This window comes from Balaenoptera musculus, chromosome 7 (genome assembly GCF_009873245.2).
Source record: "Balaenoptera musculus isolate JJ_BM4_2016_0621 chromosome 7, mBalMus1.pri.v3, whole genome shotgun sequence".
Lineage (NCBI taxonomy): Eukaryota > Metazoa > Chordata > Mammalia > Artiodactyla > Balaenopteridae > Balaenoptera > Balaenoptera musculus.
Genome location: NC_045791.1, coordinates 86,995,681 through 87,012,897, shown reverse-complemented (window position 1 = coordinate 87,012,897; position 17,217 = coordinate 86,995,681). Strand labels below are relative to the sequence as shown.

The window sequence follows — 17,217 nt, the reverse complement described above, 5'->3', positions numbered from 1 at the left end:
CCATGGCTATCAGCGCAGACACCAGAGATGGGCATGAGATGCTAAGGCTGCTGCTGCAGCCACCAAGAAGCCTGTGTGCGAGCACAGGTCACTATCCACACCTCCCCTCCTGGGAGCCTGCGCAGCCCACCACTGCCAGGGTCCCGTGATACAGGGACAACTTCCCCGGGAGAACACACGGCGCGCCTCAGGCTGATGCAACGTCACGCCAGCCTCTGCCGCCGCAGGCTCGCCCTGCATTCTGTACCCCTCCCTCCCCCCGGCCTGAGTAAGCCAGAGCCCCCTAATCAGCTGCTATTTTAACCCTGTACTGTCTGAGCAAGAACAGACGCCCTCAGGTGACCTACACGCAGAGGCGGGGCCAAATCCAAAGCTGAACCCCAGGAGCTGTGGGAACAAAGAGGAAGGGAAATCACTCCCAGCAGCCTCAGGAGCAGCGGATTAAATATCCACAATCAACTTGATGTACCCTGCATCTCTGGAATACCTGAATAGACAACGAATCATCCCGAAACTGAGACAGTGGACTTTGGGAGCAACGATATATATATTTTTTTCCTTTGTCTCTTTTTGTGAGTGTGTATGTGTATGCTTCTTTGTGTGATTTTGTCCGTATAGCTTTGCTTTTACCATTTGTCCTAGGGTTCTGTCTGTCTGTTTTTGTTTTTGTTTTTAATATAGATTTAATGCTTGTTATTATTGGTAGATTTGTGTTTTGGTTTGGTTGCTCTCTTCTTTCTTTCTTTTTTTCCTTTTTTTATTACTTTTAAATATTTTTATTTTTAATAATTATTTTTTATTTTTTATTTTAATAACTTTATTTTGTTGGTTTTTTTCTTCCTTTCTTTCATTTTTTCTCCCTTTTCTTCTGAGCCGTGTGGATGACTGGGTCTTGGTGCTCCGGCTGGGTGTCAGGACTCTGCCTCTGAGGTGAGAGAGCCGAGTTCAGGGCATTGGTCCACAAGAGATGTCCCAGCTCCACATAATATCAAACGGCGACAGTTCTCCCAAAGATCTCCATCTCAATGCTAAGAACCAGCTCCACTCAACGACCAGCAAGCTACAGTGCTGGACACCCTATGCCAAACAACGAGCAAGACAGGAACGCAACCTAAACCATTAGAAGAGAGGCTGCCTAAAATCATAATAAGGTCAAAGACACCACAAAACACACCACCAGACGCAGACCTGCCCACGAGAAACACAAGATCCCGCCTCATTCACCAGAACACAGGCACTAGTCCCCTACACCAAGAAGCCTACACAACCCACTGAACCAACCTTACCATCTGGGGGCAGGCATCAAAAACAACAGGAACTATCAACCTGCAGCCTGTGAAAAGGAGACCCCAAAACCAGTAAGTTAAAAAAAATGAGAAGACAGAGAAACACACAGCATATGAAGGAGCAAGAAAAAACCCCACCAGACCTAACAAATGAAGAGGAAATAGGCAGTCTACCTGAAAAAGAATTCAGAGTAATGATAGTAAAGATGATCCAAAGTCTTGGAAATAGAATGGAGAAAATACAAGAAACGTTTAACAGGGGCCTAGAAGAACTAAAGAGCAAACAAACAGTGATGAACAACACAATAAATGAAATTAAAAATTCTCTAGAAGGAATCAATAGCAGAATAACTGAGGCAGAAGAACAGATAAGTGACCTGGAAGATAAAATAGTGGAAATAACTACTGCAGAGCAGAATAAAGAAAAAAAGAATGAAAAGAATTGAGGACAGTCTCAGAGACCTCTGGGACAACATTAAACGTACAAACATTTGAATTATAGGGGTCCCAGAAGAAGAATAGAAAAAGGAAGGGACTGAGAAAATATTTGAAGAGATCATAGTTGAAAACTTCCCTAATACAGAAGAGGAAATAGTTAATCACGTCGAGGAAGTACAGAGGGTCCCATACAGGAAAAATCCAAGGAGAAACACACCAAGACACATATTAATCAAACTATCAAAAATTAAATACAAAGAAAAAATATTAAAAGCAGCAAGGGAAAAGCAACGAATAACATACAGGGGAATCCCCATAAGGTTAACAGCTGATCTTTCAGCAGAAACTCTGCAAGCCAGAAAGGAGTGGCAGGACATATTTAAAGTGATGAAAGGGAAAAACCTACAACCAAGATGACTCTACCCAGCAAGGAACTCATTGAGATTCAACGGGGAAATAAAAACCTTTACAGACAAGCAAAAGCTAAGCGAATTCAGCACCAGCAAACCAGCTTTACAACAAAGGCTAAAGGAACTTCTCTAGGCAGGAAACACGAGAGAAGGAAAAGACCTACAATAACAAACCCAAAACAATTAAGAAAATGGTCATGGGAAAATACATATCGATAACTACCTTAAAAGAAAATGGATTAAATGCTCCAATCAAAAGACACAGACTGGCTGAATTGATGCAAAAACAAGACCCGTATATATGCTGTCTACAAGAGCCCTACTTCAGACCTAGGGACACAAAGAGACTGAAAGTGAGGGGATGGAAAAAGATACTCCATGCAAATGGAAATCAAAAGAAAGCTGGAGTAGCAATTCTCATATCAGGCAAAATAGACATTAAAATAAAGAGTATTACAAGAGAAAAAGAGGACACTACATAATGCTCAAGGGATCAATCCAAGAAGAAGATATAACTATTTTAAATATTTATGCACCAAACGTAGGAGCACCTCAATACACAAGGAAAATGTTAACAGCCATAAAAGGGGAAATCGACAGTAACACAATCATAGTAGGGGACTTTAACACCCCACTTTCACCAATGGACAGGTCATCCAATATTAAAATAAATAAGACAACACAAGCTTTAAATGATACATTAAACAAGAAAGACTTAATTGATATTTATATGACATTCCATCCCAAAACAAGAGAATACACTTTCTTCTCAAGTGCTCAAGGAACATTCTCCAGGATAGATCATATCTTGGGTCACAAATCAAGCATTGGTAAATGTAAGAAAATTGAAATTGTATCAAGTATCTTTTCCGACCACAATGCTATGAGACTAGATATCAATTACAGGAAAAAATCTGTAAAAAATACAAACACATGGAGGCTAAACAATACACTACTTAGTAACCAAAAGATCACTGAAGAAAACAAAGAGAAAATCAAAAAATACCTAGAAACAAATGACAATAAAAACACGATGACCCAAAACCTATGGGATGCAGCAAAAGCAGTTCTAAGAGGGAAGTATATAGCAATACAATCGTACCTCAGGAAACAAGAAACACCTCAAATAAACAAACTAACCTTACACCTAAAGCGATTAGAGAAAAAAGAAGAACAAAACCCCAAAGTTAGCAGAACGAAAGAAATCATAAAGATCAGATCAGAAATAAATGAAAAATAAAAGAAGAAAACAACAGCAAAGATCAATAAAACTAACAGCTGGTTCTTTGAGAAGACAAACAAAATTGATAAACCATTAGCCAGACTCATCAAGAAAAAAAGGGAGAAGACTCAATTCAATAGAATTAGAAATGAAAAAGGAGAAGTAACAAATGACCCTGCAGAAATACAAAGGACCATGAGAGATTACTACAAGCAACTATATGCCAATAAAATGGACAATCTGGAAGAAATGGACAAATTCGTAGAAACACACAACTTTCCGAGACTGAACCAGGAAGAAATAGAAAATATAAACAGCTCAATCACAAGGACTGAAATTGAGATTGTGATTAAAAATCTTCCAAGAAACAAAAGCTCAGGACCAGATGGCTTCACAGGCAAATTCTACCAAATATTTAGAGAAGAGCTAACACCTATCCTTCCAAAACTCTTCCATAATATAGCAGAGGGAGGAACTCTCCCCAACTCATTCTATGAGGCCACCATCACCCTGATGCCAAAACCAGACAAAGATGTCACAAAGAAAGAAAACTACAGGCCAATATCACTGATGAACATAGGTGCAAAAATCCTCAACAAAATACTAGCAAACAGAATCCAGCAGCACATTAAAAAGATCATACACCATGATCAACTGGGGTTTATTCCGGAATGCAAGGATTCTTCAATATAAGCAAATCAATCAATGTGATACACCATACTAACAAACTGAACTATAAAAACCATATGATCATCTCAATAGATGCAGAACAAGCTTTCAACAAAATTCAACACCCATTTATGATAAAAACACTCCAGAAAGCAGGCATAGAGGGAATTTATCTCAACATAATAAAGGCCATAAATGACAAACCCAGAGCCAACATCGTTCTCAATTCTGCAAAACTGAAACCATTTCCACTAAGATCAGGAACAAGACAAGGTTGCCCACACTCACCACTATTATTCAACATAGTTTTGGAAGTTTTAGCCACAGCAATCAGAGAAGAAAAAGAAATGAAAGGAATCCAAATCAGAAAAGAAGAAGTAAAGCTGTCACTGTTTGCAGATGACATGATACAATATATAGAGACTACTAAAGATGCTACCAGAAAGTTACTAGAGCTAATCAATGAATTTGGTAAAGTAGCAGGATACAAAAGTAATGCACAGAAATCTCTTGCATTCTTATACACTAATGATGAAAAATCTGAAAGAGAAGTTAAGGAAACATTCACATTTACCATTGCAACAAAAAGAATAAAATACCTGGGATTAAACCTACCTAAGGAGACAAAAGATCTGTATGCAGAAAACTGTAAGACACTGATGAAAGAAATTAAGGATGATACAAACAGATGGAGAGATATACCATGTTCTTGGATTGGAAGAATCAACTTTGTGAAAATGACTATACTACCCAAAGGAATCTACAGGTTCAATGCAATCCTTATCAAATTACCAATGGCATTTTTCGCAGAACTAGAACAAAAGATTTCACAATTTGTATGGAAACAAAAAAGATCCCGAATAACCAAAGCACTCTTGAGAAAGAAAAACAGATCTGAAGGAATCAGGCTCCCAGACTTCAGACTATACTACAAAGCTACAGTAATCAAGACAGTATGGTACTGGCACAAAAACAGAAATAGAGATGAATGGAACAGGATAGAAAGCCCAGAGATAAACCCATACACATATGGTCTCCCTGTTTTTGATAAAGGAGGCAAAAATATACAATGGAGAAAAGACAGCCTCTTCAATAAGTGGTGCTGGGAAAACTGGACAGCTACATGTAAAAGAATGAAATTAGAACACTCTCTAACACCATACACAATAATAAACTCAAAATGGATTAAAGACCTAAATGTAAGGTCAGACACTACCAAACTCTTAGAGGAAAACATAGGTAGAACCCTCTATGACATAAATCACAGCAAGATCCTTTTTGACCCACCTCCTAGAGAAATGAAAATCAAAACAAAAATAAACAAATGGAACCTAATGCAACTTAAAAGCTTTTGCACAGCAAAGGAAATCATACACAAGACAAAAAGACAACCCTCAGAATGGGAGAAAATATTTGCAAATTAAGCAACTGACAAAGGATTAATCTCCAAAATTTACAAGCAGCTCATGCAGCTCAATATCAAAAAAAAAACAACAACCCAATCCAATAATTGGCAGAAGACCTAAATAGACATTTCTCCAAAGAAGATATACAGATTGTCAACAAGCACTTGAAAGAATGCTCAACATCACCAATCATTAGAGAAATGCAAATCAAAACTACAATGGGGTATCACCTCACACCAGTCAGAATGGCCATCATCAAAAAATCTACAAACAATAAATGCTGGAGAGGGTGTGGAGAAAAGGGAACACTATTGCACTGTTGGTGGGAATGTAAACTGATACAGCCACTATGGAGAACAGTATGGAGGTTCCTTAAAAAACTAAAAATAGAACTACCATATGACCCAGCAATCCCACTACTGGGCATATACCCTGTGAAAACCATAATTCAAAAAGAGTCATGTACCACAATGTTCATTGCAGCTCTATTTACAATAGCCAGGACATGGAAGCAACCTAAGTGTCCATGGACAGATGAATGGATAAAGAAGATGTGGCACATATATACAATGGAATATTACCCATAAAAAGAAACGAAATTGAGTTATTTGTAGTGAGGTGGATGGACATAGAATGTGTCATACAGAGTGAAGTAAGTAAGAAAGAGAAAAACAAATACCATATGCTAACACATATATATGGAATCTAAAAAAAAAAAAAAGTTTCTGAAAAACCTAGGGGCAGGCCAGTAATAAAGATGCAGACATAGAGAATGGCCTTGAGGACACAGGGAGGGGTAAGGGTAAGCTGGGACGAAGTGAGAGAGTGGCATGGACATATACACACTACCAAATGTAAAATAGATAGCTAGTGGGAAGCAGCCACATAGCACAGGGAGATCAGCTCGGTGCTTTGTGACCACCTAGAGGGGTGGGATAGGGAGGCTGTTAGGGAGACGCAAGAGGGAGGATATATGGGGATATATGTATACGTACAGATGAGTCACTTTTGTTATACAGCAGAAACTAACACACCATTGTAAAGCAATTATACTCCAATAAAGATTTAAAAATTAAAAAAAATAAAAACATTGGGAACATCTAATATGCTAGAGGAAAAAAATGTATACCTCCATAAACATGTCTTTTCTTTAAATACATGATTCAGAAGTCCAGATGGAAACAAGGAACATTTATATTAGATATGTTTCCCTTTTGGGGGTGTTTTTTGGCAACTTTAGAAAAACTCAATCCAATTTGTAGACATGTACGTTTGTCATTGCAGTTATTAAAATACATTTAATTTTATTTGTTTGTTCTCAAAATCTTAAGTCAACAATTCAAGGGCTCATTCTTTTTCACTCTAAAAAGTAAATAATGATAAAGGTATAAACTCTGCTTGATATTTACTCAGCACCCCTAAAAATAGCCGTCACAATAATTCTGTCAGCTTGACATCCATAACTGCTACATGGAAAGTTACATGAGCCTCTTTGCCCACACACATATTCATTCATTCAACAAGCACTTACTGAGCCCCAGTATTGCAAGGCACTGCTCTATTCTGTGGGAGTAGGGTGTGGGCAAAAGTCGCTGATTTCATGAAGCATGATTTCTGTGTTAATCTCTAATTCATTTTTTGAAGCATATCTTAATTTTCAAGATCTTCCCTTTAATACTTAAGAAAAGGAATATTCAGAAATAAAGTGATTTTTATGTAAATGGTAAGCACTCAGATTTCACTTTTGCTTATATATGTGTGTGGCAGTTGGCAGAGTAATCACTCATTCATAGTACTAAGAGGTTTATATTGTATATATTTTAAACACCTGAATTTGAGGTAAAGCTAAACTACTCAATGTGTTTTATTTCCCTTACCGGATGTCATCCATGTCTTATTGTTTCAAAAGATAATGGCAAAATGGGACATTATATTGTGTTTTTTTTTAAACCACTAAAATATATTTTAGCATGATGGGTGTTTTGGAGCAGATTTTGTAGCAGAGGGAGATGGAACTGGATTGACTGCCTATCAGTGAAATCAATAACAGTACAGTAAAGACGGACTTTGGGTTAATGCTATGTTCCAGTGTAAGTAATTGCACTGTATTTCCCTTTCAAAAGTGTCTGTCATGTCTTGGACAACAGTTTAGAGGTGTGGCAGTGATTTATAAACAGAGAAAAGGTTATTTCTTATCTACATAACTTTCTCTAATTGAAAGACTACATCAGGGAGTTTTCTTGGCTGGTCAGAATTTAATCTGCGAAAATACATACCTTTGTGCTGAGGTCCAGTAAGATCTCCCTATTAGGACATATGCCTGAGCCTAACCCGCCCAGGGCATAGGCAGAACGGATCATCACCGGGTAGCCAATGGTGTCTGCCGCCTTCAGTGCATCCTCAACCTGTCAACAAGAACAAGGACTCAAAGTTTTAAAAGCTGACAGTAGAAAAGACCAACCAAGAGAGTCTGGTAATTCAGGTAAATCAGTTTATTTGGAAAAAATGACTATGGAAATGTTCTATTATTCCCTCATCTCCTTCTGAAAACCAAGTGTTATTTTACAAATTTTAAGTTAAATTTTAGAATTTTTTAATATACAGTGAAGGCTCTTTTTTAACACCTTTGGGGTAAATTTTATTTTGCAATATAAAAAATAAAACAATGGCCAGAGGTGAGATAGTTGCCATTAATTTGAGAATGGGAGCTATATTGAATTTTTAAGTTCAGTTTAAAAGTCTTCGTCTCTTAACAAAACAAGGTTTTCTACTACAGAATCTAACTTGATATTACTGCAATAAGCCATTAGGAATATTATATAGAAAGAGATTTTTCATTTTTCAAGTTCAGTCAGAGAGTAGTCTCAGAAGCTTGGGATTTTTTTTTTAAACTTACAGAATACAGCATATGTTGGCTATATTTTTCTGTCATGGAATATTATTACACTACCAATGGGAATGTAATTACACCTTTCCCATATGCCTGTTTCTCATCCTAAGGAAGCAAGGACATAATTAAATCTGGCAATGAAAGAATAAATGTATGGCAGGAGCTTTCCACATGTTCAGCAGAGCTATCCTGGGATTGTTCCTGATTGACAGCTTTGCAACTTGCTATATACTTGATAGCATGCTTTTCTGAAAACATACATAGCCCATGTTTAGTTGTCCCAGCAGTACTTGCCTTATCCCAGAGGATTTGCCTATTTCTACACTGAGGAAGTTGCATCAGAAACTGTCTCCAGTACCCCCATTTCACTGACTGAAATCAGGAATAAAGTCAGGGACAAAAAGAGATGTACAGGAAGCTGATCTTTTCCTGGCACCTCGTAATAGCCCATCAATAGGCACAGGATACAATGGAAAATGATTAAGAGAAATGCAAAACAATCTGTCCTCTTTAACCATCTAAGCCACAGGTTTCTCAGTCATAAATATTACTGATTAGATCCAATAGCTTTTTTTTTCTAGATAATTTTCTTGTAAAATGTTTATTCCATTCTAACAAAAAAAAAATTGTTTGTTTATTTTTTGGCCATGCTGCACGGCATGCAGGATCTTCCTTCCCCACCCAGGGATCAAATCTGTGCCCCCCTGCAGTGGAAACACAGAGACAACCACTGGACCACCAGGGAAGTCCCTAAAAAAAAATTTAAATTCAACCATTTCCCATTTGCAGGACATTTGCACTTAACAAAATGTGTGACTGATCCCAGGAAGAAGGTAAAAATTACTTTGGCATTGCAAGTTGATATGGTTCTTTGTTTTGATTCAGGAGATTTGATACTCAGGTCACTTCAGCCATTGATAAACCACATCATCTTTGAGCTTATGCTTCCCTTTTCATAAAAATAAACTATTAATACCTGTCCTTAATGTTTTAGCATTGAATGCCACAATTAATACACAATGTCTGAAGTAATAACACATTTCTGGAAGATAACATATACAAATATAATACTTTATTATTTTTAGGCATGACAAATCATTCTCTCTACAACACAAGACACATAATGGTCCTGTTTCTCCAGAACAAAGATTTCTTACCGATTCCACTGCAAAGCTTGGAGCAATCTTTTCATTAATCTCATTTAGTTTGTCTGAGAACAGCTGTCTATCTTCTGTGGCCATAATGGATTCAACTGAGGTTCCCAGGACTTTCACGCCATATTCCTTGAGCACACCTCTCTTAAATAGTTCCACTCCTACAGAAAAACAAAATAAATCTGTTTTTATCAAACTCTTATATTTTCTATAACAGATATCTGAATACAACTTTTTTAAAAAAAAATCTTAACTCCAAAAAGCCACCAGAGTCCACAACAGAATTGCACTTAGAGTAAAAAAATTTTTGAAAGAAAAATTCTGAAGACATTTTAGCAAAACATTTTGCTGGTGCTACTGTTATGTATATTATCACCTTCTCCAAATGATTTTTATTATTCTCATTAATAAAAATCATAGGATTACAGTGAGCCTTAAGATTTTAGTATATTTCATTTCCTTCTAAGGAAGGTCTATTCCTATATGAGCTTCTCTTATGTAAATAATCTCAGTGATGTGGGTATCTATCTAGGTTAAAAATTAACAAAATTGTTTGTGTTCCCACTAACTTAACATCTAACTTTGGCTGTTTTTTATAGTTGACATACAAATTATATCACCAACTGCTTACCCAAACTAGCCAATGAGATTCTCATTCATGATCTAATTCTAAAGGTTTGAAATATTTTAAATAGGACAGAGCATTGGACTCAGCAGATGCATGAAGGGATGGTAGAGAGACTGATCTATGTAAACATGAAAATATATGTGAAAGTCAAATGTCACAGGGCTGATACATAAGAGCACAGAGCACTTAATCAATGTTAATTCCCCTTTTTCACTCATAGTAGTTCTCAGAGTTTCACTGGTAACAGAGAAAAGCAGTATCCTGGGATGGAGGAGGGGGACTCAAAAAACCTACTCAGTCACCCTGGAGCATTAAAGCAAAAGGTTTCTTTTTGTCCCCCAGCTGTTCTGTGAAATAAACTGGTAATGTTCATCATGTGACATTTTCAGGTGGCTGTTTACTAAGCTTCCTTACACAGCAGAAAACTTTACTTTTATGAACACACAGAGCACAACTGCTAAATAAATTCAAACAAAAAAATATTATATATAAGTGTGTGAACCAAAACTCTGCAAATAAACTTAAAAGAACTCACCACAGTTCAGAGCTGTCTGGCCACCCATGCCTAGAATTAATCCATCTGGCCGTTCTGCCTTGATAACCTCTGTGACAAACTGAGGGGTGATGGGGAGGAAGTAGACAGTATCTGCTTGCTTTAAGCCCACTTCATTGGTTTGCACCGATGCAATGTTTGGGTTCATCAGGACAGTTTTGACATTTTCTTCCTGAAAGAAACAAAAAGATCTAGAATCTTAATATATGGTCTAAAGAGAAAAATCATATTCAAATGAAGGGTATTATCAGGTAACAAAACTTTTAGGTTATTCTGTGGGCTCTAGAGATCAGTAATGGAACCAGTGTGAATGGAAGTTAAAGGATGACAAACATTTGGTAAAAGGAAGGAAGAAAAGTGCTTGAAAATAAAACTATCCAAAAAGAGCTGGCTACCTCATGAGGATCACCCTGAATTCCTTGTCACTGTAGGTATCAAGGAAAGCTGGAGATGTTTTCTATAGAATTTGACTGGAGGTCCACAAATACTACTCAATTTTACAGCTCAGTCGACCTTAAAAGAATAAAATATTCCAAATTTTTTTGAATGAGTAAAACATAAAATGGAAAAAAGGCAGCATCAAAGCTGCTTCCTTTTCTAACGTTTATTGAAGAACAGCATTGAGCGTACGTTTTAAATCCAAGATAATGTGTTCCCTTCTAGCTGGAAGCACTGAGAGCCTTCTGCTGGTTTCCATTTTCTTTAGATTTTCATGCCTGCTGTAGTGCTTTGACAAAGAGCACTATACAACTGTTTATACATATTATATAAAAAGAAAATGACCGTATGGCAAAAAATAAAAAAATAAAAATTTGTGTGTGTGTGAAGATATTCATAGCCCTATCTCATTCCTGACATCTGGAGAGACCCCTAAAATAATTCTTCATGTAGGCTACTAAGGATAATAGCTTTATAGACCAGGATGAGGGTGACATTTAGTAAACTAATTATTATGAAATCCGGCCAGATGGTTCTTGTTTTTTTACCTATTAGCATGTCAATTTTGAAGTCTTCTAAAAAGTCAACAAAATATTCATATGGAAGTATAGAAATCATCATTGAAAGTCCTACATATCCTTGGGGGTGCGGTGGATCCAAATGAAAAATTAAATATATTTCATACTACTTTAAATTCAAATAGTGCCTTAAAACTTGTAGTGTACTTTTTTGTTAATTTACTTGATTTTTATAGCAAGACTATAAAAGAAATTTTCACCTTACAGATGAAGAAACTGAGATTCAATAAGGTTAAGTGACCTGCCAAAGATCATACAGCTGATAAATGACAAAATTAGGGCTCTAATCCAAGTCTTATGACTCAAGTTCTACGCCCTTTCCTCAATATGAGTCCTAAGATTGTAAGGAACTATTTTAAAGAGTATTGTTAACAAAATATTGAATAGATACATATAGATAAGCAAATGCATTTAAAATATGGGTTAGAATTTAAATAATTGAGTCCAAACGGAGAGCACATCATAAACAGAAGTTATAGAACGTCTCACTACTAGAGAAAAGTACCAATGGATAGGTATATTTGTTAAATATTTTCCTGCATGTGCTATACAATGAATATAGCTATTTTTATAAATCAAATTACATAGGAAAAGGTCCCATAAATTCATGTGATGAGTGTCTATTCAAACCATTTTAATAAATGTTACATCATTTTTTTCTAATATAATTCCAGCTATAATTTATGCACAATCTAAGTTTTTAAAAATACTTAGTGCGTAAATTCATCTTTATTAACCTCTTAATCACAATACTATATCTAATAATTCCTATTCTTCAGTTCAAATCAATAACTTCACCTTTTGGATGTAATGCATATAAAAAATACAACCTATGAAAATATTAATTCTTTATAAAACTACCAAATAGGATAAAAAATTGCATGCTACTTAAATGTGTTCTAAACCCTTAACATAACACACTTAGACTGTGTTCTAACCAATCTGAACCATTGGATACCCACTAATTATCTATCTAAAGATAAATGGAATCTGAATACAATGAAATAAAGCACACTTTGAAAATGTACACAAAAAACATGTGTGCATGGGGTGAACATCCATGGGTGTATGGAGAAGAGTATTAAAAATAAAAACAAATGGGAAGATGAGTAAGGTAATTGGGGGGTTGTGTCTGTTTTCAACAGACATCTGTCAGGTGAAAATCTCTGTATATAGAATACTGAATAAAGCAAAGGAAAAAAGGAAAATTTTGGCCAACTGTTTTTCTTGTTGGTTGTCCTAGTCTCCTGCTTCCTTCCCTATGTTGCTCTCTCCTAGCCAGGTCTCTTGGTAAGAGTGGCTTGACACCACAAAGCCTGTGGCAAGGTCACAGAGAGCTCACATTGACTTTGGATGGCTTGATTAGCACCAAAACGGGGACTATCCTGGAAAATAAGGACACCAAAGAGAAGCCAAGTTAGCTCTTCAATAGAAATATCTTACACTTACAGTGTCAGTTTTCTAAAGGTTTATTTTACTATGATAAAGGTTGGGGAGATTTGGAGAGACTCTGAAGAAACAGGGAGGATATTCTTCCCAACTTAGGTATCAAACCCTCTATTCCACTTGAAAATCCAGCCATACCTTCCTGGTAGGTTATCCAGTCCAAGTCACAGATGGGGGAAGTAGGTGACCTGCAATAACTTCTAAAGCTTGAACAAAAGGCATTGTTGCCTTTGTTCCTCCAGCTGGATCTTCCCCCTTTCAACCAAAGAGATGCCTGAAGCATCCTGTAGAACACTTGAAGTACTTTAGAGCACCAGGGATACCCAAATTCCCTCTTTCACACAAAAGACAAATATGTTTTAAAAGCTCACTGCCTCACTGAGTAACATCTATAAGTGTAGATTTATGTTTTCAATATAAATAGGTGATAACATAGATAATTCTGGAGATCAATCCAACCTTCTTAATTTGCAGGTGTGCACATTTAAGTTAAAAATCTTGTCTGTGATCAAACTTCCTTTCATATAAGATGTGGAAGGAAATTAATTATAGTGACTTTGAAAAGAGGTAGTGTCATAAATCTAAATTATAAAATACTAATTAGACTCATTAAAGGGACTGTATATTAATTCCAGCAAAGATCAGAGTCTCTCACCTTCATGGCTTTTACAGCTTGCGATCCCGAGTAATCAAATTCACCTGCCTGACCAATGGACAGACCTCCAGATCCTAGGATAAGGACTTTGGAAACCTGTAAGCAATAAGAAGATAGCATTGCTTTTATTATTAAGATGGGGAAATTAGTCATTGTTAAGTATGGGAAAGATAAACTATATTGTCTGTGTTTATGTGGTGATTTAAAGTACAATGTTTTGAAATATACATAATATGAGTAAAAAGACCAACAATTTAAACATCTCTAATTTCAAAAAGGAATTTCCAAAGATCATGGTTTTTTTCACTTAAGTAAAAACTTTTTGGAAGAGGTCTACACTTTAATTAAACATATATAAATATCTAAAAATAACTACATAAATATATATAGAAATGTATATCTATATGTGTATATATAATAAATATAATTTATATATATAATTTTTAGATAAAAATTTCCTTAAAATTTAATTGACTAAATGTCCATGGGTTTCCACTGGACAAAGAATAGGCATAAATACAAACAAGCCCTTCCTAACAAACGAAGAGAAAACACAGGAGGCAAGGGGACACAGGGACACCTTCATATTTACATTTTGCCTTTACTTTGCAGTTCAGTCCAGAAATATTTACAGAAAATACAGTAATGAAAAGATCATATTTTGGCAGCATACTGAAATTCATACAAATTGTATATATGATTTCAAGCAAATAATAATTCTGCTTATTTTTTAACCACAACTGCCAAGCCCTTCAGAGGAGAAAGATGTTCTAGGTCACTGCAAGAGACAAGGACTTGGGAAACTTGTTTTGTATTTATGGAGTGCCTACTATGTGCAATGCAATGTAGAATCCCAAATTACACTTTTCCCTCACTATTTAAAAAAAGAAAAGCATCTGAAAAACATGAGTTGATATTTTGAGAAATACACTGTATGGTGGGGTGGCTTCTTTAGCTACCAAGAATCCACAGTTTGATTCCACATTGAGTGGCTGGATTACCTCCCATCTCTCCATCTCAGGAAAAAAGGCTGTCATAGAAATCTTTAAAACAAACCATCTAACTCAATTTATCATTTCATGTAAACATATAAATCAATTCTTTTTGTTCATAAAAAGAGGATTTTATATATATATATATACTTAAAAATATACATACACCCTTCTAAATTTTATGTAATAAAGGTGTGGGTGTGGGTGTGCCTTAACAATGAAGGAAATGCGTAGAAACCCTTCCATATTAAATACATATTCAAACAAATAAGGAGTCAAGTCTTACACTATATTAATCCTTATCTATCTGCTCTTTAGAGGTATTGGGTTGTCCAAAAGTTTGCTTGGGTTTTTCATTGAAACAAAAATTTCTATCATCTATAATGATTCTGTAGTCTGAACTGTATCTCAAGCATACATAGGGCTATGGTTTATTGAGTAATGGAAAATATATCAAATTTGAAACTAAATTAAACCTTATTCTCTATTAAATTATTTTCATTACAAATGTTCTAGAAGAAGTGAACTTTAAAAGATATGATTTTTAAATCAAAACATGAAGATTCCAATAAACATCCAATGAATCATCTAGAACAGACCAAATAATTAGATGCTAAAATGATGGGTGATTGCAATATTACCAATCATTTTTCATAGACATCAAAAAGGTTTACATCATTCACTTAAAAAAGAAGTCATCACACAATAGAGAAAATCCAAAATACACAAACCAAAAGGAAGCCCACATATACTGACCTCAACTCGAGACGCTACTAGGGCTGGCTTCGGTAGAACTGAGGTAATTGTGGTACCTTTCTCCTTCTTTATCAGTGAGAAAAAGGAATCAAACAGGTACTAGAAAAAAAATATAGCCAACTAGTTAGAAGTTTCAAAACTCACAAAATTCTCAGATAAAATACAGTATACCCAGTTCAAGTTGAACTTTAGATAAGCAACAAATAAATTTTTAGGATAAGTATTGCTATGCAGTATTTGTTTTTTGGGTTTTTTTGTTTTTGTTTTTGTTTTGCCAAAGCTGGCAAAACTAAATATTTACTACTATAAGAATTAGATCAAATAAACACTTCTAACTGCTCATGTCAAATCCTATTAAAAGAAAGTTTTCAATATAGGTATACATATAGCTGATTCACTTTGTTGTACAGCAGAAACTAACACAACATTATAAAGCAATTATAATCTAGTAAAGATGTAAAAAAAAAAAAAGTTTTCAGCAGAGAATGAACATTTCAAACAATGCCTTCTGAGAATGTCATTTTCAGCCCCTTAATTATGAATCATTTTCTTCTTCTAAATAAAATTCTAACTATGCAAAAAAAAAAATGAAGCTATATTACTTATGCACCCTAAAGTTAGAAATAACTGGATATTTAAATTTTCTATCAGGTCAAAAATATCTCTGAAGATTGTATTATGTATAAAAATATCTCTAAGGTTATTCTTAAACTTTATCAATGATTTACTTCCACTGTTGCACTAGACGTGACAAATTTCAACAAAGATATTTATTTTGCAACTATTTGGCAGGACAGGAGAAAAAAAGAACTAAGTGATACTGGATATCACATATCTTAATTTCAGTGTTCCTAATCTGATGTCCTACTATAGGCAAATAATTTAAATTTTAAGTTAAAAAACTATTAACATGCATTAGGCAATAGATATACAAAACTAAATTTTATTTTTGAGTGTCATCATGGGTAGGTAATGTTGTAGTGACTTTGGCTATTAAGAACCATTCTTTCCTAATAATATTAAAACAAGAACAAAATACAAATATCTGAAAAGGTAACTCAGGGATGAGGAAGTAGAGTCTACAATGGGAAAATTTTTATTCTCCTCTTTGTTTTACCTAGGTGTCTTTTCTGAGAGCATCTGCTGACAAGGAAGAATTGTCAGCATTACTACTGGAGGCCCTAGGGTATAGAAGAGGAAGAGTCACTTCAGACTTCCCAGACTTTTCTGAGTATCACCACAAGCTCTTGTTTGGAAAGATGTTGTTGAACATTGAACCAGAAGCTCACACAAAAAAGTAAAAATATTTAAATTAAAAACAAAACTCCTCTAAGCATTCCTTATGGTTCTTTTCTTAAGCCATCTGACTCATATGTATGTGCACGTATACCCTCTCCCCTCCCGACACCCCTGACCTTCTTCCTGTTCCTGCTGCTGTTTATTCTTCCTTCGTGGCTACGCAACCAGTTGCCATAGGGGTTTTTGTGAAGTCACAGATGGGGGATTAAAATTTCATTTCAGTTATGAGAACGAGATAGCAAGAGGGAATTCATTTGCATAGTACCACAATTGTAAATTTCAGAACTAAATATATTAGAATGATAATCATTTAAATAAAAATCACATGGCATCAGTTTCTTAAGCGCTTTCCCACTTTAACTGTTTAAAAAGATAGAAATTTCCTCCATGATATTCA

General features: G+C 35.4%; 1 protein-coding gene across 1 annotated transcript in view; it reads right to left on the bottom strand.

Annotated features, from left to right (window-relative positions):
* The window catches only part of CPS1 (carbamoyl-phosphate synthase 1), a 144,369-nt gene that overhangs the window by 81,988 nt on the left and 45,164 nt on the right, over positions 1–17,217 (bottom strand). Inside the window, exons 12-16 of the mRNA XM_036859099.1 lie at positions 15,522–15,620; positions 13,774–13,869; positions 10,639–10,828; positions 9,479–9,636; positions 7,708–7,836 (exon numbers count right to left, since the gene is read on the bottom strand). Of these exons, the coding sequence (XP_036714994.1) occupies positions 7,708–7,836; positions 9,479–9,636; positions 10,639–10,828; positions 13,774–13,869; positions 15,522–15,620 (672 nt within the window). The remainder of the gene's footprint in view (positions 1–7,707; positions 7,837–9,478; positions 9,637–10,638; positions 10,829–13,773; positions 13,870–15,521; positions 15,621–17,217) is intronic.